This window comes from Doryrhamphus excisus, linkage group LG1 (genome assembly GCF_037039965.1).
Source record: "Doryrhamphus excisus strain RoL-2023G ecotype Guam linkage group LG1, RoL_Dexc_Guam_v1.1, whole genome shotgun sequence".
Classification (NCBI taxonomy): domain Eukaryota; kingdom Metazoa; phylum Chordata; class Actinopteri; order Syngnathiformes; family Syngnathidae; genus Doryrhamphus; species Doryrhamphus excisus.
In genome coordinates this window covers 11,045,522-11,066,705 of record NC_136357.1, presented here as the reverse complement: position 1 = coordinate 11,066,705, position 21,184 = coordinate 11,045,522, and the positions used below count along the sequence as shown (strand labels likewise).

General features: G+C 41.2%; 1 protein-coding gene across 1 annotated transcript; it reads right to left on the bottom strand.

Annotated features, from left to right (window-relative positions):
* Window positions 1–785: 785 nt before the first annotated feature.
* gnrhr4 (gonadotropin releasing hormone receptor 4) lies at window positions 786–20,628 on the bottom strand. The gene is made up of 4 exons (XM_078789941.1): window positions 20,484–20,628; window positions 19,594–20,201; window positions 6,081–6,270; window positions 786–3,065 (listed from the first exon to the last, which is right to left on the bottom strand). The coding sequence occupies exons 2-4, from the start codon at window positions 20,164–20,166 to the stop codon at window positions 2,602–2,604; spliced, it is 1,227 nt and encodes a 408-aa protein (XP_078646067.1). The 5' UTR covers window positions 20,167–20,201; window positions 20,484–20,628; the 3' UTR covers window positions 786–2,601.
* Window positions 20,629–21,184: the final 556 nt, after the last annotated feature.

Genomic DNA, 21,184 nt, shown 5'->3' with positions numbered 1-21,184 from the left:
TTATCAAGATCCAAATGTGCAAAGGGTAAATTCTAGCTATTTTTCAACTAGTCTTAACATTTTGATGAATGCATAGGAAACTGTATGTCTCCCGTTTCTGCTCTATAATTGCCATTGGATACACAAGATTAAGTCAATGAGTGAAACATGGCCCCACAGCCTGTCACGTTTGCTTTCCACAGTGTCACTGAGCAGTGAAGCCCCTTTCAGTTTGTCAACTTTAATGAACGTATCATTCATCACAGCTAAGGGAAGTTGGCCTTAACAAGTACCATCAAGTGTTTTACAGTGAATACCTTAGCATGTAGTTGTTATCTGCATTCTGTCACTTGTCACAGGTGGTGCATTCTCCAGGAATAGAAAGCTACTGTTTTTAATTTGATGGAACATTTACGGAAGAAGATGAGTTCTTCACGCCTGTGATGCATGTACTCATTATGTGTGACAAAGTGTTCCATGTGATGAGGTAAATTATACAAATTGAAGTCGTGTTCCACCTGGACACAAAAGGCTCCTCTATTAGCTCTGTTGCAATTACACAAAGACTGTTCAACAAGCATTGGGAGTGCAAAAGGTCGAGTTTGTTAAAACGTAAGTGGTTTACATTCGGTGTACTCAAAATCATACAACACTCCACCCAGACCATTTGTATTGTAGAACATTACACTATTTCCTCATATAGTGGCAGAGACATACAAAATAGGAATCTTGTTACTTTCTGTATCAATCGGTAGATATTGTTTTTATTCAATAAATAAACACATTACAACAACATTACAACAGCTTCATTGACAATATGAAACAAAACCAATAGCATGCAAACACATCTTAAAACATTGTAAACAAAGCAAAACTAATTCCAACGGCAAGGATATTCTGTTTAAAATAAATACCTTTAAAAAAACTCTAATCACGGAAATAAACACAAATTACTCCACAACACCCCATCAAACATATAAGATAGAATCAACAAATTATGACTTTTCCTTTATGACACAATGTGGTGATACACACAATTGATGTCGGAATATCCGAGTACTCAGCTAAAACACATCAACAACATTACATTTTCTTGGAAAAAAAGGCTGACATGATCAATAACGATCATGTTGTGACATTCACTTTTTGGTAATGTGACATATTGCACGCATGCATTGATCATAGGAAACCATGGAAAACAAACATTTGAAAAAAACACGGAAAAGAAGCCTTAACATTTTCAATACTGTTTGGAGCGTACTACAAACTATGAGGTATTATTGAAAGATTTGTCATTGTAACATTTGAGGATACACATACATACACAAGTCTCTGCTTTGCTTTCAAGTTCATGGTTGTGGGTCCCCAACCACCGTGCCGTGGGCAGGGCTGAACAGGGCTGTGGGAAGGTTTCAGGTGCAGAAAAAAAATACACACACGTTTGTAAATAAGTACATTGAATTTTATGTAAATGCACATCAATTTTGGATCTATGGGCCATTGTTTTATTTAAATAATATAGTTATATATCCCATAGTTTTTGCATGTATATGTTTGTTTTGATGACATTACCGAGTGATTATGTGCATATTTGTTGATTGTCGTATTCTTAAAGGGGTCCTATTGTGCAAATTTTTCGCCCCTTTGTATTGAGTTGTAAACTGCTAAAGAGCAGCTACACACAATAACCCGCACAGAAGGCTTTCTGGTTCTTCCAGAATCTGCACCTATTCAGGTGTATTTCTATCGATTTCGTGGTTCCAGCGAAAACTGTGTGTATTTGTTTGCGTGTTTCATTCCAACTGATGCAATCTGTGTGGCTTGGTTTTCACAGTTTTCCGCTTTGTACTATTTTGAAGCAGACTGTCCCAAACCGAGGCAGGTCGAGCACCGTTGTGCAGTGGAAAAGCATTTATACAGCAAATGGTGGTAACTGGAACTTTCCATTGAATTTGAATGTTGAATTCCATTCAATTGACTTTGCTATCACGTGTCCATTTTCATAAACAAAGTTGTCTAACGTATAAACCGACATACAACTTTTTTAACAAACATATTCTTATTAATTCTTTTGGAAATTTCAACCCAAATCAAGGTATACACTTGTGATGTTGATGTTTGCAACTGTTGCTTTGGCATATGATAGTTGGTGACTTGCAGACTTTCCAGGATGTAGTTACCATAGCAACACATACAGATATGTTTAGTTTTACACTCTGGTTAATCATCTGTCACTGTCATTAAAGGTAACACTCCATTTGACGTGTGGTAATAATGTTTCAGGTGGTATAAAGACGGAAGGTACCATAACTGTAACATGAACATGACTCGATGTGATGTACATACACATGGAGGGCGGGGTATGGAGGGGGTTGCCAGTGACTGGGATGGGGGGGACTTTCAAATGGGCAGTGGCACACATCACTCGACAGTGGTTTGTGGAATCTTTTCAAATGTCACATGTGTCTGTCTGCAGAATAATACACCATGATTACTAGAGTGGTTCAGGCAGAAAACGAACAATGAAAAATTTGAGCGTCCTCCGTGTTTTTCATTGAAATGCCAAGCTGAACATGCTGATTATGAGACTGAGATTGTGGTCATTGTGAGGCCTTTAAGCCATTAGACCTCGCTAACAGGCATTGCTGGCCTCAAGCCACTTTTCGTGCTGCTGTCGTCGCTTCTTTCCTCGATGTCCATGTGCTGGCCACCTGTGGCCATGTGCCTGCGGGACGACAGGCGAGTCATGTGCATGAGACAGTTGTTGTTTTCGGAAGTGATCTGTGTGTTGGAGCCTCGGCAATATCTCTTCAGGCCCTGGTGGAGATGAATGGTGAACAAACCATAAGTGATGGGATCGAGGCATGCGTTAAAGAGGCCGAAGATGAACAGCATGTGAGTGAGAGAATGGGAAACAGTCTCCTCCATTTTTTCAGGAAATAACCAATACCACAGACCCAGCAGATAATAAGGGGTCCAGCAAATAATGAATGAAGTCACAATGACAACACTCATCTTGAGAGTCCTCATTCGAGCTTTGGGGATGTTGTTGTGGGACCGGCGGAGATGAACGTCTCTGGAGAGCACTGCAAGACAGCACAAGCATTTTTTTTTTTGCTGAGCGTCAGGTTGAAAAAGGTAGAAATGAACTTTTTTTCTGATGAAAGACGAGAGTGTAATCTTTCTTTTGGTAGCCCAAGAACACAATATTCTATGTGCCTTGAAAAATCTGTCAAAATCATCAAAATAGGCCTGTACCAAGACGGACATGATAACTTTTGTATGTCCGTTCACATAAAGCATCAGGCCATTGAATGTGTGCCTGTTTTCATAGATCACACAGAACAATGAACAACTCGTATCTGTCTCCTTTTCTCCACCTAATGGTGAGGCGTGTAGAACCTCCATTGCTCAGTGATTTTCTTTCCTTTGCTTCTTTGTTTCAAACTTTTGCAGAATTTTAATATCTTTCAGTAGTGCTATATTGTCTTCCCAAAGATTCTTGCTGTCGTCATGAATCTCTTTCTTATCCAGTTTTATTTCAGAGTAACTAACTTTCATTTATTATTGTGTGATTGTAAACATTCAATTTGTGGTAGCAGGTTTCTTAGATCTTGTCTTGATTTTCTGCAGTTGCTCCTACAGCGGCTTCCCTGTCATTCATCCTCATATATCTATGTATATATATACAGTGAAGAAAATAAGTATTTGAACACCCTGCTATTTTGCTATTTCTCCCACTTAGAAATCATGGAGGGGTCTGAAATTTTCATCGTAGGTGCATGTCCACTGTGAGAGAGATAAACTAAAGAAAAATCCAGAAATCACAATGCATGATTTTTTAACAATTTATTTGTGTGATACAGCTGCTAATAAGTATTTGAACACCTGAGAAAATGAATGTTAATATTTGGTACAGTAGCCTTTGTTTGCTATTACAGAGGTCAAACGTTTCCTGTAGTTTTTCACCAGGTTTGCACACACTGCAGGAGGGATCTTGGCCCACTCCTCCACACAGATCTTCTCTAGATCAGTCAGGTTTCTGGGCTGTCGCTGAGAAACACGGAGTTTGAGCTCCCTCCAAAGATTTTCGATTGGGTTCAGGTCTGGAGACTGGCTGGGCCATGCTAGAACCTTGATATGCTTCTTACGGAGCCACTCCTTGGTTTTCCTGGCTGTGTGCTTCGGGTCGTTGTCGTGTTGGAAGACCCAGCCACGACCCATCTTCAATGCTCTGACAGAGGGAAGGAGGTTGTTCCCCAAAATCTCACAATACACGGCCCCAGTCATCCTCTCTTTAATGCAGTGCACTCGTCCTGTCCCATGTGCAGAAAAACACCCCCAAAGCATGATGCTACCACCCCCATGCTTCACAGTAGGGATGGTGTTCTTCGGATTGTACTCTTCATTCTTCTTCCTCCAAACACGCTTATTGGAATTATGACCAAAAAGTTCTATTTTGGTCTCATCTGACCATAAAACTTTCTCCCATGACTCCTCTGTATCATCCAAATGGTCATATGCAAACTTAAGACGGGCCTTGACATGTGCTGGTTTAAGCAGGGGAACCTTTCGTGCCATGCATGATTTCACATCATGACGTCTTAGTGTATTACCTACAGTAACCTTGGAAACGGTGGTCCCAGCTCTTTTCAGGTCATTGACCAAGTCCTGTCGTGTAGTTCTGGGCTGATTCCTCACGTTTCTTAGAATCATTGAGACCCCACGAGGTGATATCTTGCATGGGGCTCCACTCCGATTGAGATTGACCGTCATGTTTAGCTTCTTCCATTTTCTAATGATAGCTCCAACAGTGGACCTTTTTTCACCAAGCTGCTTGGTAATTGCTCCGTAGCCCTTTCCAGCCTTGTGGAGGTGTACAATTTTGTCTCTGGTGTCTTTGGACAGCTCTTTGGTCTTCGCCATGTTACAAGTTAAAGTCTTACTGATTGTATGGGGTGGACAGGTGTCTTTATGCAGCTAACGACCTCAAACAGGTGCATCTGATTCAGGATGATACATGGAGTGCAGGTGGACTTCTAATGGGCAGACTAACAGGTCTTTCAGGGTCAGAATTCTAGATGATACACAGGTGTTCAAATACTTATTTGCAGCTGTATCACACAAATAAATTGTTAAAAAATCATGCATTGTGATTTCTGGATTTTTCTTTTTAGTTTATCTCTCTCACAGTGGACATGCACCTACGATGAAAATTTCAGACCCCTCCATGATTTCTAATTGGGAGAAATAGCAAAATAGCAGGGTGTTCAAATACTTATTTTCTTCACTGTATATATATATATATATATATATATATGTATATATATATATATATGTCATTCCAGGGATGAATCTGACTCCTGATTTTTTTTCTCTGGACCCAGAGTTCATCATTCATCATTTTGCGCTTTTTGCGTGGCATTGTTGCTAGGCAACCACTTTGAACTTCAGAGATTAGCTTGGCTTGCTAGCGGCCGGTCACCTCACGCCGGTCCAAGCTCAAGTCCAGGCAGGAAGCTGTCCTGGTCTTGTGATCAAGGAACTGCTAAAGTAAGTCAACATTTCGGTAGAGAAAGTGGAGCTTTTGCCTCAAACGTCCTTACCAGTCAAAAGGAAAGTCATGTAAACTATAATTATTCTCTATAAAATGTGTTTTGCGGTAATATTTTTGGCTGTCTGGAATGGATTAATGGTTTTTGTTTTGGGGTTTTTTTCTGATGTTTTGGAACATATTAATTACAAGATTTAACTGTACAGTATTTAATTTTTGTCACGTCAACAAACACACTTTTTTTCAAGAAAATTGACATGCACTCAATGTGCTACAGCCAATTAGCTTCCCAGCCTACATCTCAGTAATAGCAATGCAGTCTCCTTCTGCAAGGTTGTCCAGAATCTCTAGTTTACACTGATAGAACCAAGCATATTATGTTATGCAATGCAATTTCTGCTTCCATGCTGTACATTTAACATAGATGTCTGTACAATTGGCATTTGATCAATAGTTAAGGGCTCTATAAATAGAACGTGAATGTACAGTATGTGCTGAAAAATCAATATTCCTCTCAGATAAGCTTGGAATGAAAACTATGACTTACAGTTGCTAGATATCTCTATGAGGATTCTTGTGTAGCAGAAAATCATGATGGCCAAAGGAAGGAGGAAGAGGCATGCGAAAGTGAACATGTTGTAGACCGTCTCCTGCCAGTGCTGGACAAAACTGCCATGGGTGGTACACTGGGTGAAGTTCTCTGGGACGGTGATGGTCACATTGTGGAATATGAACATCTGTGCACACAAGAGAAACAACAATGAGTGACCACTGTCAGCCAGGCACGTATACATGACATTGGTGGCACCCCAACCACCGGACTGGTCCATGGGTAAGGCCAAACCGGGCCACAGGAAACTGGTTTTATACCAGTGGTTCCAAACTTTTATTGCAGGGGAGATGAAATTATCTTCTTTTTCCCATTTATAGTATGCATTTATCTGGAACCATTTTCAAGCTACAACCATTTGAAATAGTAATATCAGAACTGAATATTTTGTGGGGAAAAAATGGGTGAAACGTGTTCACAGGCACCTCCTTCATACCTGGAGCTAAAAAAAAAAAGTACGGAGTAAGTAAAGTGTCAGTTAAATTGAAGAGAACAGACAAGTAAATACACATTGTATTTAAATACACACTGTACATTCACTGGTGTACATGGAATGACAAATATTCTTTATTTAAACAGCAGTACCACAAAGCATGATGGGAGATCACAGTGGACTTACAGTGCATCCGGAAAGTATTCACAGCGCTTCACTTTTTCTACATTTTGTCATGTTACAACCTCATTCCAAACTGAATTAAATTAATCTCTTACCTCAAAATTCTACACAAAATACTCCATTATGACAATGTGAAAAAAGGTTTTTTTGACATTTTTTGAATTTATTAAAAATAGAAAACAAAAAAATCACATTTACATAAGTATTCACAGCCTTTGCCATGAAGCTCAAAATTGAGCTCAGGTGCATCTTTTTTCCACTGATCATCCTTGAGATCTTTCTACAGCTTAATTGGAGTCCACCTGCAGGCAATTCAGTTCATTGGACATGATTTGGAAATATAATAACTGTCTATATAAGGTCCCACAGTTGACACCAAGCATGAAGTCAAAAGAACTGTCTGTAGACCTGCGAGACAGGATTGTCTTGAGGCACAAATCTGGGGAAGGATACAGAAAAATTTCTGCTGCTTTGAAGGTCCCAATGAGCACAGTGGCCTCCATTATTCGACTAGTCAGGATAGAAGGAAAAATGAATGCAGCAATATTTTCATCCAGGATATCTCTATATATTGCTGCATTCATTTTCCTTCTATCCTGACTAGTCTGCCAGTTCCTGCTGCTGAAAAACATCCCCACAGCATGATGCTGCCACCACCATGCTTCACTGTAGGGATGGTATTGGCCTGGTGATGAGCAGTGCCTGGTTTCCTCCAAACATGGCGCCTGGCATTCACACCAAAGAGTTCAATCTTTGTCTCATCAGACCAGAGAATTTTGTTTCTCATGGTCTGAGAGTCATTCAGGTGCTTTTTGGCAAATTCCAGACGGGCTGCCATGTTCCTTTTACTAAGGAGTGGCTTTCGTCTGGCCACTCTACCATACAGGCCTGATTGGTGGATTGCTGCAGAGATGGTCGTCCTTCTGGAAGGCTCTCCTCTCTCCACAGAGGAACGCTGGAGCTCTGAAAGAGTGACCATCGGGGACTTGGTCACCTCCCTGACTAAGGCCCTTCTTCCCCGATCGCTCAGTTTAGAAGGCCGGCCAGCTCTAGGAAGAGTCCTGGTGGTTCCAAACGTCTTCCATTTACGAATAATGGAGGCCACTGTGCTCATTGGGACCTTCAAAGCAGCAGAAATTTTTCTGTATCCTTCCCCAGATTTGTGCCTCAAGACAATCCTGTCTCGCAGGTCTACAGACAGTTCTTTTGCCTTCATGCTTGGTGTTTGTGCTCTGACATGCACAGTCAACTGTGGGACCTTATATAGACAGTTATTATATTTCCAAATCATGTCCAATCAACAGAATTTACTGCAGGTGGACTCCAATTAAGCTGTAGAAAGATCTCAAGGATGATCAGAGGAAAAAAGATGCACCTGAGCTCAATTTTGAGCTTCATGGCAAAGGCTGTGAATACTTATGTAAATGTGATTTTTTTGTTTTCTATTTTTAATAAATTCAAAACATGTCAAAAAAAAACTTTTTTCACATTGTCATAATGGAGTATTTTGTGTAGAATTTTGAGGTAAGAGATTAATTTAATTCAGTTTGGAATGAGGCAGTAACATGACAAAATGTAGAAAAAGTGAAGCGCTGTGAATACTTTCCGGATGCACTGTATTTGGCATATCATACTGCTATCCCAATTGTGGCATATCAGTTGCTGGTAGAGTGCTTGGATCCACACCCAGATACTACCAATTTACTCTTACTTTCATTATATGTTTTAGCATATTTCCATATTTGTTATTTTTGTTATTTTATTTATTTATTATCTTTATTTTTATTTTTTATATTTCTACTTATTATAAAACTTAATTCATTCATTCATTCATTTTCTACCGCTTATCCTCACAAGGGTCACCGGGGTGCTGGAGCCTATCCCTGCTGTCTTCGGGCGAGAGGCGGGGTACACCCTGAACTGGTCACCAGCCAATCACAGGGCACACATAGACAAACAACCATTCACACTCACATTCATACCTATGGACAATTTGGAGTCACCAATTAACCTAGCATGTTTTTGGGATGTGGGAGGAAACCGGAGTACCCGGAGAAAACCCACGCATGCACGGGGAGAACATGCAAACTCCACACAGAGATGGCCCAGGGTAGGATTGAACTCGGGTTTCCTAGCTGTGAGGTCTGCGCGCTAACCACTCGACCGCCATGCAGCCCAAAAACTTATTAACTTAAAAAACTTATTATAAAACTTACTTTCTCATAAAAAAGTTCCATGCTGATAATCACATCTATAGCTATCCTCATAATATATATATTGATTTATCGAATGCTAACCGCCCCAAAAAACAGGTCAGTAATTATGAGCCATCGAGCTCCCATGGTGGAGTGGTTAGCATCCTGGACTTCGGAGAAAACGGGTTCGAAGCTCCACTAGTAAGCATCGTTGGTATTCGTCAGGAAGGGCATCTGCAGTATAAAGTGCTCAAGCCAAAATCAGTATGTAGTGACTCTGTAGTACGTAATCAGGAAAAAGCCGTAATAAACAAACAAAAGTAATTATGAGCCCTCGATAAATATTATTTCTTTATTGATCTCTGTGATTCATGCAACATGTCATCCGATTATTTTAAAGCACTTTATTTATTTTGTGCCTTTCGGAGTCTCAACTGTGTCAAAGTCATTTCCGCCCTCTTTTCCTTCTCCATGATGGAGGCGTTCTTTTTGCTTGCAGGTGGTCATGCAACATCTTCCGAGCTTTCCCTGTGATACCTCGGAATGCCTGAAGGCATTTGACAGTAAATTGGATTGCGACTGTGAAATGTCAAGTGCATCTTTCATGTTAAGATGCAGACATTGACTGCTGGCACAAAATATATGTTTTCTCTGCCTTTTGAGTTAGCTGATACTACTAGAAGTTGTTTACCATGGCAGAGGGATGAGCGCTGTGCCATCTGGACTCCCAATTGAAATTCTTTCTGAAGAAATAAACTGTTGTAAACCGTCATTGTTGGCGTTTGTTTGGTGAAAAACAAAACATAACCTCAATTCCTCAAACAGTTTCCCCATGATAATGTCCTCTCATTTCAGACACAGTATTGTTTTTGCCCTCTGAGGAATGCACATAAATGGCTCAATCAGTGACTATAACGCTCAAATACGTTTTGGATATTGCAGTAAAACCAAAAACCAAAAACAAACATGAAGAAATCAACATTGTAATGGTATTTTAATAAATTTAATAGCTACATTATCAAACTGAGGGCAGACACCAGCCTGGTGAAACACCCCGAGAGCCTTTAAAGCCCAAGGCTGAAACAACAAGTTGAATTTAGAGGAGACCTTACAGCCATCTCAGCGGAGAAAATAGAAGATGTAGCTCTCGGCTATTTCTTCTGATGAAGACGTTTGTAGCTGTCAGATACGGAAGGTTGCTGAATCGCTGTATGACAAGAATACCAGACAGTATGGAGTCTTGGTGCTGATTTATACAACATGCTTTCAAACCAACACAGACTTGAGAGTATCAAGATAAACACGAAAACAGAGTCCTGAGCGGAGTTCCGGTTGGATTTCGGTGCTGAGGAAAAATAGTTCCAACTTGTCGTTGGGGACAGGTGGTTAGCACGCACACCTCACAGCTAGGAGACCAGGGTTCAATTCCACCCTCGGCTATCTCTGTGTGGAGTTTGCATGTTCTCCCCGTGCATGCGTGGGTTTACTCCGGTTTCCTCCCACATTCCAAAAACATGCTAGGTTAATTGGCGACTCCAAATTGTCCATAGGTATGAATTTGAGTGTGAATGGTTGTTTGTCTATATGTGCCCTGTGATTGGCTGGCGACCAGTCCAGGGTGTACCCCGCCTCTTGCCCGAAGACAGCTGGGATAGGCTCCAGCACCCCAGCGACCCTTGTGAGGAAAAAGCGATAGAAAATGAATGAATGAATGAATGAATGAAAACAATATGCGTTCAAAAGCAGGACAGGAAGTGGGGAGTGGGACGTCACTTCTTATGGGGGTATCATACAACTTCATAACGTCATACAAACCCGAACTATCCCTTTAACAGTTGCAACACACATGCACAAAGCGAAATCGGAGGTAAAAATGTCAACGTAAAAGGCTTCATCAACATGAAGAATACTTAAATTAGTTTCATTAGTTAAGGAAATATGGAGTCACTTGAGCATGGCGGTTTAAACTGTGTTTCAGTTGTGTCCAAAGTTTGTTGCATGGTTAACACAGCAACACTCAATATGGACGATCAGACATGCATATATTTTTGTGTATTTCCTGCACAGTGCTGCCTAAATCACACAGCACTCATTCAGTGCACACATTCTGAATCAAACAAGGATGTGCCGAAGACAAAAAGAATTATGGATCCTTCAGGGATCCATAATGTACTTACAGCAACCATTCTGGGCTCTTGTAATGAAGAGAGAGAAACAGAAAGATAAGAAATGCGTGTATTCGTCCCACAAGGGGAAATTTGAGGTTTACAGCAGCAAAAGTACTGTAGCACACAGTAGCACACTGTAGTACGAAGCACACAGGAGCAGATAAAGCAAAACAAAGCATGCATCTGCTTTTTTACTGGATAATACACATTAGCAGCAGCTCAGTACAGTACATCATCAGCTCCTGCTCATGCAGTGGCAACCTCAAATCAGCATTCAAGAAACAATTCCCCCGATGAATCAGAGTAGCAGGCACACATGGTACAGCATTGATCTGGCGCCTTCTCGATCATCATGAAATCTATTCAGAAGCATTTGAAAACCATTAGCTCAGCGCCATTGTCAATGAGCCATTAATGGGACAAAGATACAGCTTTTGGTAAGCGGTAGATGTATTCTTACATTTTCATTCATTTCCAGTTCAGTAGATCAAATATTGAGCCAATACTTAATTTAATACACGGAACAAATACTCTTTATCAAATAAATTCGGTCATCCCTCGCAACATCGCATTTCGAATTCTGCGTCTTCTTGACTCTGTCACTTTAAAAAATGAATTAATTCATAGACATGCTGTTTTGTGGTTGAATACGGCCTATTACTGAAAAATGTGCATATTTAAAGGGTGCCTGTTATGAATCATCAACTTTGCTTACATAAGAGATTGCTGCAGCGGGACGCTCTGACCCTCCATTATTTCTTTACGGACACCTGACGTTTGTTTCTCCTGTCTGGGCTCACCCACGGACATCTCCATGGCAACTGCTGTTTTATCACATTGACGCCCTGCGAACTGAGCTCCGAGATTGGGCACCTGATGGAGGGGACGTCTGCGGGTACGCACTCGCGCATCCAAAGACAAATACAGTGCATCCGGAAAGTATTCACAGCGCTTCACTTTTTCTACATTTTGTCATGTTACAGCCTCATTCCAAACTGTATTAAATTAATCTCTTACCTCAAAATTCTACACAAAATACTCCATTGTGACAATGTGAAAAAAGGTTTTTTTGACAATTTTTGAATTTATTAAAAATAGAAAACAAAAAAATCACATTTACATAAGTATTCACAGCCTTTGCCATGAAGCTCAAAATTGAGCTCAGGTGCATCTTTTTTCCTCTGATCATCCTTGAGATCTTTCTACAGCTTAATTGGAGTCCACCTGCAGTAAATTCAGTTGATTGGACATGATTTGTAAATATAATAACTGTCTATATAAGGTCCCACAGTTGACTGTGCATGTCAGAGCACAAACACCAAGCATGAAGTCAAAAGAACTGTCTGTAGACCTGCGAGACAGGATTGTCTTGAGGCACAAATCTGGGGAAGGATACAGAAAAATTTCTGCTGCTCTGAAGGTCCCAATGAGCACAGTGGCCTCCATTATTTGACTAGTCAGGATAGAAGGAAAAATGAATGCAGCAATATTTTCATCCAGGATATCTCTATATATTGCTGCATTCATTTTCCTTCTATCCTGACTAGTCTGCCAGTTCCTGCTGCTGAAAAACATCCCCACAGCATGATGCTGCCACCACCATGCTTCACTGTAGGGATGGTATTGGCCTGGTGATGAGCAGTGCCTGGTTTCCTCCAAACATGGCGCCTGGCATTCACACCAAAGAGTTCAATCTTTGTCTCATCAGACCAGAGAATTTTGTTTCTCATGGTCTGAGAGTCATTCAGGTGCTTTTTGGCAAATTCCAGACGGGCTGCCATGTTCCTTTTACTAAGGAGTGGCTTTCGTCTGGCCACTCTACCATACAGGCCTGATTGGTGGATTGCTGCAGAGATGGTTGTCCTTCTGGAAGGCTCTCCTCTCTCCACAGAGGAACGCTGGAGCTCTGACAGAGTGACCATCGGGGCCTTGGTCACCTCCCTGACTAAGGCCCTTCTTCCCTGATGGCTCAGTTTAGAAGGCCGGCCAGCTCTAGGAAGAGTCCTGGTGGTTCCAAACGTCTTCCATTTACGAATAATGGAGGCCACTGTGCTCATTGGGACCTTCAAAGCAGCAGACATTTTTCTGTATCCTTCCCCAGATTTGTGCCTCAAGACAATCCTGTCTCGCAGGTCTACAGACAGTTCTTTTGACTTCATGCTTGGTGTTTGTGCTCTGACATGCACATTCAACTGTGGGACCTTATATAAACAGTTATTATATTTCCAAATCATGTCCAATCAACTGAATTTACTGCAGGTGGACTCCAATTAAGCTGTAGAAAGATCTCAAGGATGATCAGTGGAAAAAAGATGCACCTGAGCTCAATTTTGAGCTTCATGGCAAAGGCTGTGAATACTTACGTATGTAAATGTGATTTTTTTGTTTTCTATTTTTAATAAATTCAAAACATGTAAAAAAAAACTTTTTTCACATTGTCATAATTGAGTATTTTGTGTAGAATTTTGAGGTAAGAGATTAATTTAATTCAGTTTGGAATGAGGCTGTAACATGACAAAATGTAGAAAAAGTGAAGCGCTGTGAATACTTTCCGGATGCACTGTATGTGCGCTTTCGCACTCACATCCCTCCTCATCCAATGCTTTTGCCATTATATGCGCCACACTCCCCTGTGCGGGCATAACGGGCACCAAAGAATGCACCATAATTGGCTGCAGGTAGATGTGGCTGGCCGCTGTCCGCACTGGGAACCTTGTCTGTAGTTTCACTGTTCTACCACTAGTAGTACATGTACTACAAGTAGTACATACTACATGTGTACACATGGTAATGGTTGTGTATAAATGTATTTTCCTATGCGTACGAACATTCCCATGCGTAGTGCATGCTCTGCGCATACATCTCTACAGTTGTTTGCTGCACAATATACCCGGAAGAGGCAAAAATGTCGATTGCTCACATCAAAGCTGATGTGTGTGACTTTCTTGTTTTGCCTGAAACACAAAGAAGCAGAAACGGAGACCAAAAGAGGCACTGGAGCTGAATAGAAAGATAGATTTGGGGTAATGGAGCTTGACTTTGACGGTAAGGTTCAAATGAAAGTGGTTTGTGTGCATTCACACACACAAAAGGCAACCTTAAATGTCAACACTCCACCTTGAGGATGACAGGATTGCATTCATTCATTCATAGTAATACAATATTATAGTTTTTTAGATACTGACAACAATTCATTCCCTCAAGCTTGAATTATTTATCATCTGCCGTGACACACAATTACCAGCACAGAAAGCTTTCTCGTTCTTCCAGAAGTTCCTGTGAAAACAGTCTGTTTTAATGTATTCCATTCACCGCCCGCCTCCAGGCACGCCCACTCTGCTGTGGTTGGTCACAATGCCGAGTACATAGAAACACTTCCGTTTTTTGCCGCTAACTGTAACTGATAATAAACGGCCATTTCGCCCATTGCCGAGTGCATATAAAGACTTCCGGTTTGTGCCGCCAACTTTATATGGGTTTATTAACAGCAATATATCTTTTTTAAAATGTTCTTTTAAAAATGCTTTTAACATACAGCCATACTGTATGTGTTGGATGCAGAATCCGATCCGGAAGTGGAGACTGTACAGTACGAAGTTTTACAAGAAAAGCGGTTACTTCAAGACATCTCAAGGGTAAGGAGCTTTAGCATTTTTGCATTCAGCATCAGTAATGTGTAATATGTTTTGTGATACTACTAGTGTGTAAAAAACAGGTAGAGCTATTAGCAACCCTGCTCCATCTACGCTTCTGGCTGATATGGTTCTAGCCACAGGTGATCAGATTATTATTATTTTTTATGAGTATTGAAAGGCATTTATCGGCCAATGGCGATCACTGGATTTTTCACGGAAATACTGATTGGTGGCCGATTCATCGGATTGAGCTGATGTCCTATTTTGCCCACAGCCTCCAAGGAGCATTGTTGCATCCTATTTTACCATAATAATTCACAAGATGGCTACATTTTACTACATTACTTAATTTTGGGTGGAAATTACACAAAATGACAAAAAAACAAGTGAAAGCAATTTTCACTGTTTGATGTTTACATTTCTCAATACAACTTCTGACACATTAGTTATTTCAAGGCAGACGATTCACTAGCTTAGACTGCGTGCCATTTTTTGGGATTAGCTGCTTTTTAAACGTACCTCCAATTTAGGGTCATCAAAGAAAAAACATGTTGCCGATAAATAATCAATTTCATTAATTACATTACATGGCTGCACGGTGGCAAGTGGTTAGCACGCAGGCCTCTGGTACTCTGGTTTCCTCCCACATTCCAAAAACATGCTAGGTTAATTGGTGACTCCAAATTGTCCATAGGTATGAATGTGAGTGTGAATGGTTGTTTGTCTATATGTGCCCTGTGATTGGCTGGCGATCAGTCCAGGGTGTACCCCGCCTCTCGCCCGAAGACAGCTAATTAATGCAAGCGCACCAGAACAAGCATGCCTCGTGTCCGATGTCATACACAGTGGCGCACATACAAAAATGAAGCACAGTGGAGCGTTCTCACACAGTCTGACATTGTTTTATAACTTAATTCTGACAGCAATACAATTCCAACACCATAATGTATGTGTCTTCAACCCACACACCACTCCAGTTCATTCATCCATTCTCATTCTCAATACAAGATCGCAGGATGCATTCAAGTACATGCTTGAAAATGCATGTGTCCATGATCCCACTATATAAATGACGATGCAGTTTCATCACGCTTATTTGCTGCTCTGAAATAACCAAAAGGACTAAATGTTCATTGCTGGAGGGTCTCCAGCTGTCCGCATGTGGTGACGAGGAGCGGGGATGGAACGCTTTTTGTCTGCTGGGACCCAGCTGAGACTCACACTCGTCCAGCTGAACTGAGAATAAAGATGGGCCAGAGTTTTTTTGTTCAAAACTCTAGATTCTTCAGGATATAATTAATATTCATAGAGAATAGATGATTTTGCTTTTCACCCACAACCACATTGGATTAGAAATAATACAACCCACATATGATTGAAGTGATAGAATAATGAATTGGAGTGCACGAGACACTGGAAAGGAAAATGTCTGGTCTGGTATTAACCCAGCAGCAAACTGATGAGATGAGTTCATTATAAACAATAGTACAACAAGTGTAACCTGCATGATTTTTACAGCAACAGCTGAGTATGGCAATTTTGCTTGTTAAAACAACATGCTTTCAAAAGACCATCATTATCATTCTATATTAATTTCATTTTTTTGGCATTTTGGCTGATTTGGCTAATTTCTAAGCATTTCCATTTGCAATTTGTAGTTATTTTTTCATTTCGTCAAAGAGCTGTAGAGGTTGCACATCAGTGCCGCTAATAATTGTAAAATTCATTTGTTTTGAACCTCCGCAAATGCTGTGTCCTTGACTTGCTGCATGGTCACAGAGATCAAACTCGATAATGCCAAAGACCTTCTGTGACGACTTCTACTTCATTCCTGTGAGATTTACTTCAGTGATTACCTCATCCCTTGGTTGAACGTCCATATAGGTCATATATGTGGGGTTGCATTGATGGCCTTTCAGGTCATCCTTAAAATGAGTCATTAAATCCAGTGCTCACATGTACCACCACTGCTTTAGTAACAACGTAAATGACACTGTTGGTACGCCGCAAAGAACATTTTGCAACTGCTGGTTGCACTGCTACCAAATTGCAAATGAATTAAAATTGTGAAATCCTGAATGATTAATTCAATTAGATTGTTAATTTCCACATTTATGTGACAAAACGAACAAGAAGAGACACATCCAATAGTATTAAGAGTATTACAACCAGAATAAAGTCGGAAAGTCATATTATTTAATTACAAATTGGTAATTTTTTTTAAAGCTGGGGTAGCTTTTTGAAGCGGGGTACACCCTGGACTGGTCGCCAGCCAATCACAGGGCACATATAGACAAACAACCATTCACACTCACATTCATACCTATGGACAATTTGGAGTCGCCAATTAACCTAGCATGTTTTTGGAATGTGGGAGGAAACCGGAGTACCCGGAGAAAACCCACGCATGCACGGGGAGAACATGTAAACTCCACACAGCGATGGCCGAGGGTGGAATTGAACCCTGGTCTCCTAGCTGTGAGGTCTGCGCGCTAACCACTCGACCGCAGTGCCGCCCCAGTTGTAATATTATGGGAAAAAATGTTAATGTCATAGTATTTAAGTAATAATGTAGTACAAGAAAAAAGTTTCACTCTTCAGCTGTTTCCTGTCCACTCCTATATGTACAGTACATTCCAAACTGTCATCCAAGTATAAAACAAAGTAAACTGCTGTACAACTAAAACCCACCAAAGTTTGTTGTGTTGATGGAGGACTGAGCCTTTTATTTACCCTCCAGGATCAACATAATTAATCATGTTTATTTCTATGCAGTTAATTATGTAATGTTTTCATGACATCTGAGGCCTGAGGGGGTGGACTGTCAAGCGAATTTAGTGGGTTAGCAAGGTTTGTTGAGTCTAAAGTTAGGCTTGCCTGTACTACAAAGGTGGCATCTTGTTGAGTCTTTGTAGCGAAATGGAGACTCTTCCGTCTGTGACCAGCGATTAGCAACGCGTCGTGCTAGTCTGCAATATATTTCATGTCAGCTGCTACAATATTAATATCGCTGTAGTTTGTTAATATACAAGTCAGTTATGTAAATGCAACACTGTATTTTTTTTGTTTTCTTTGTGTGGGATTTTGCATCAAAATAGGTATTTCCCATGGCATCTGTTGCTTGCTAGCTAGTTCATATAACTCGCTTTCTCATGATAGAATGCACAGAAAAGGGAAAGAAATATGTGTTCATGAAGGGGACCTATTATGCTAATTTTTCGACCCTTTGTATTGAGTTGTGGACTCCTATAGAGCAGCTTCATATGATAACCCGCACAGAAAGCTTTCTAGTTCTTCCATAATCTGCACCTATTCCAACTGTGTTTCCTTGGCTTTCCAAAACCGTCAGTTTTAATTTATTCCACCCACAACTGTGATTGGTCACACTCCAAAGCATTCCTGAGGACTTCCCGACTACTGCCAAACTAATGTCCACCATTTTCTCTCCTGTTGTTCACTGTTGCCAAGTTGCCAGTACACCATTTTATATTTTTGGAAATATATATTTTAAGACAAAATGCATTGTTTCCCCCCTCGAACTAAATCATAGACTGCAATTTTAAAAAGTTTTTTTCTATTTTTTAGTTGTTTGCTTGGTTTCATTCTCCATTATCTTAAAATAACCATCATAAATTTGCTGGGGGTTTTTTTTCCGAGCACGGCTCTGTGATGCAGCTGCATTTCTTCTTGTGTCCGTGTGTGTGTGTGTGTTTGTGTGTGTGTGTGTGTGTGTGTGTGAAATAATGGATTTGACTCACTCGGGGAGTCATTGTTTGGCGCCACCTGTTGATTGGCATGTATAGATTTGTGTAAAAACGCACACAAACAATTCCAGTCTGGTTTCTACTTTGCACTCACTACATCGTGTCGGAACAGCCCTTTTGAAAATGACTAACCACCTCCTCCTGGCATCTGATTCCGGTCCTCCCACCATCCTCATCCTCCTGGACTTGCCCACAGCCTTTGACACCATTTCAGACACAAACTCGGTTTATTCAACTGAGATCCCATTCATCTCCCGTTTCCTCTGGCATGCCCCAGGGCTCTGTCTTGGGGCCTGTGTTCTTCATTATCAATATTCTACCTCGAGGCAATATTTTCCGCATGTTTAACATCCATTTTCAATGTTAGGTGGATGACATCCAGCTCTACCTCTTCACCAAACCCAACATCATTTTTCCGTGCATGTGTGGGTTTTCTCCGGGTACTCCGGTTTCCTCCCACATTCCAAAAACATGCTAGGTTAATTGGTGACTCCAAATTGTCCATAGGTATGAATGTGAGTGTGAATGGTTGTTTGTCTATATGTGCCCTGTGATTGGCTGGCGACCAGTCCAGGGTGTACCCTGCCTCTCTCACCAAAATCAGCTGGGATAGGCTCCAGCATCCCCGCGACCCTTTTGAGGACAAAGGGTAGAAATTAATGAATTAATTAATAAACAATATACCTTTTATAGATCTCTAGATTACATTACAAATATTTTTTATTACTATTGCCTTATTCTCTTTTATTACACTTGTTTGTGCAAAATGAAGTCAATAGTGTAAAATAAGTAACCAAAAGCAAAAACTCATTTAAACCCCAAAGCCTTCCTGAGTTCAATGACTTATTTCTTGAGTTTGCAAACAGTATATCATTTTTACAATATACTTCAAGGACAGAAAAACAGATATATGTGAAGTAAACAGGAACTGAAAATATCGAACCAACAACACTAATATCGATATTTGGCTGGACCGTCTCACATCGAGTTGTTATTTTCAAGTCATGATTTCAGGGTTGCAGCAGGTTCTTTTAGCAGTAAAGTTGTGCGAGAAAGTTGTGAGGTGTCCTACCTGAGGAAGAGCGAGGACGACACTCATGGTCCAAGCCACAGTCAGCATGATCTTGCTCCTCTTTTTGGCCTCACTGATACCCAGAGGGTTAAGAATGGCCGACTGTCTGTCCAGACTGATGACCACCGTGACAAAAGCGCAGGAGTACATGGCCACCAGCTTGAGGAACATAAGCAGCCTGCAGGCGGTGTCTCCAGCCTGCCACTGCACAGTGATGTTCCACACGGCGTCCACGGGCATAACGATGAACGTGACCAGCAGATCCGCTACAGTCAAGTTCATGATTATAATCCTGACGTGGGACTTGCGTCTGCCGCCCTTGCTGGCCGCCCACAGCACTAGCAGGTTGCACACAGCCGACACGACGCACAGGCTGAAAGTAATAATGACGCGCACTTTGGCCGCCGTGGAGAAAGTGGGCAGCTGGAGCGCGTCCTCCGCCGAAGTGGCGTTGCAGGCGATGGTGGTGGTTCCCGGGCAACTGTCGTTCGCTGCCTCGGGGTCGGCCTGCTGGGGGAACATCGCGCCAAGACGGGTGGTTTTGATCCACGGACCCGCGCCTTTTGCCTGCATCCACTTGCAGCCTGGAGTGGGCGAACTGCGAGTCTCTATAGTAGACAGGTGCAACAGTTTGGAAGGTGCTTAAAACTATTCCCCATGCACGCGCTTCATTCATGCACGTTAGGGCTGCGCAACAACCAATAAAGAAACGTACAGCACAAACATAATGCATGTTTACAACTGCAAATAAATGTAAAAAATCTTTCTAGATTTATTAATTTTAGAAAATCTAATTTTATGCCAATTTCATTATTATTCTGCCAATCTCATGATAATCTGAATAATATATAATAAAATTTAGTTTAAAATGATATGGAGGTAAAATGTACCTGAAATTGGGGTCTCACAGAGTATTTCCACAGCAGTGTTTGCCTGCAGCTTCCTTCAGCCTCATTCCTCCACTGACTATACAGTACTGCAATTTGCCATGAGGGTCTTACAGGGCCAAAGATCCATAGACAGGAGAGGGAGGGGTCTGTGTGTGTGTGTGAGAGAGAGAGAGAGAGAGAGAGAGAGAGAAAGAGAGAGAGAGAAATCAAGGATTGTATGCATGAAAGCTTACTCACTTTTCCCCACTTCAGGCTTTAATGGCTGCCAATATGTATGTGAGCATCACAAAAGTGTAGCCGTGGTTGTCTCATTGACATGAAGAACATCACGGGTGTGACTGCAAATAAGTGTAACTCTGCCTTTTTATCATTATAGTAAGTCAAAAGGGACAAAAAGACATAAAATAAGGCTAGTCTCGTGGGCCCCATTTATAAAAACCCATTTAAAATGTAGGCAGGTAAGGTGTACACTATTATACTCTTTGAGAAGGTCAGTGAATAGCCCTAATATAGGAAAATCATACCACTGCCACAAATGGGGTTCCATGGGGTTTGATTGGATTTGGATAGGCTGGTGCTAAACATATAGAGAACACCACTTACCACCAGTAAGTTGGAAGGGGAGGGGGTTCAGACGATAGAGGCTGGGAAATTATCTCCTTTCATTCATTTTCCCACAACAAGCCTGTTGAGCTCCACAA

Coding starts and splice junctions, on each gene's coding strand:
- gnrhr4 (XM_078789941.1), bottom strand. CDS start 20,166: ATGCAGGCAAAAGGCGCGGGTCCGTGGATCAAAACCACCCGTCTTGGC. Junction 6,271..19,593: donor TCGTCCTCGCTCTTCCTCAG/GTAGGACACCTC, acceptor TTGTGTGCACAG/ATGTTCATATTCCACAATGT. Junction 3,066..6,080: donor CATAGAGATATCTAGCAACT/GTAAGTCATAGT, acceptor GCTGTCTTGCAG/TGCTCTCCAGAGACGTTCAT.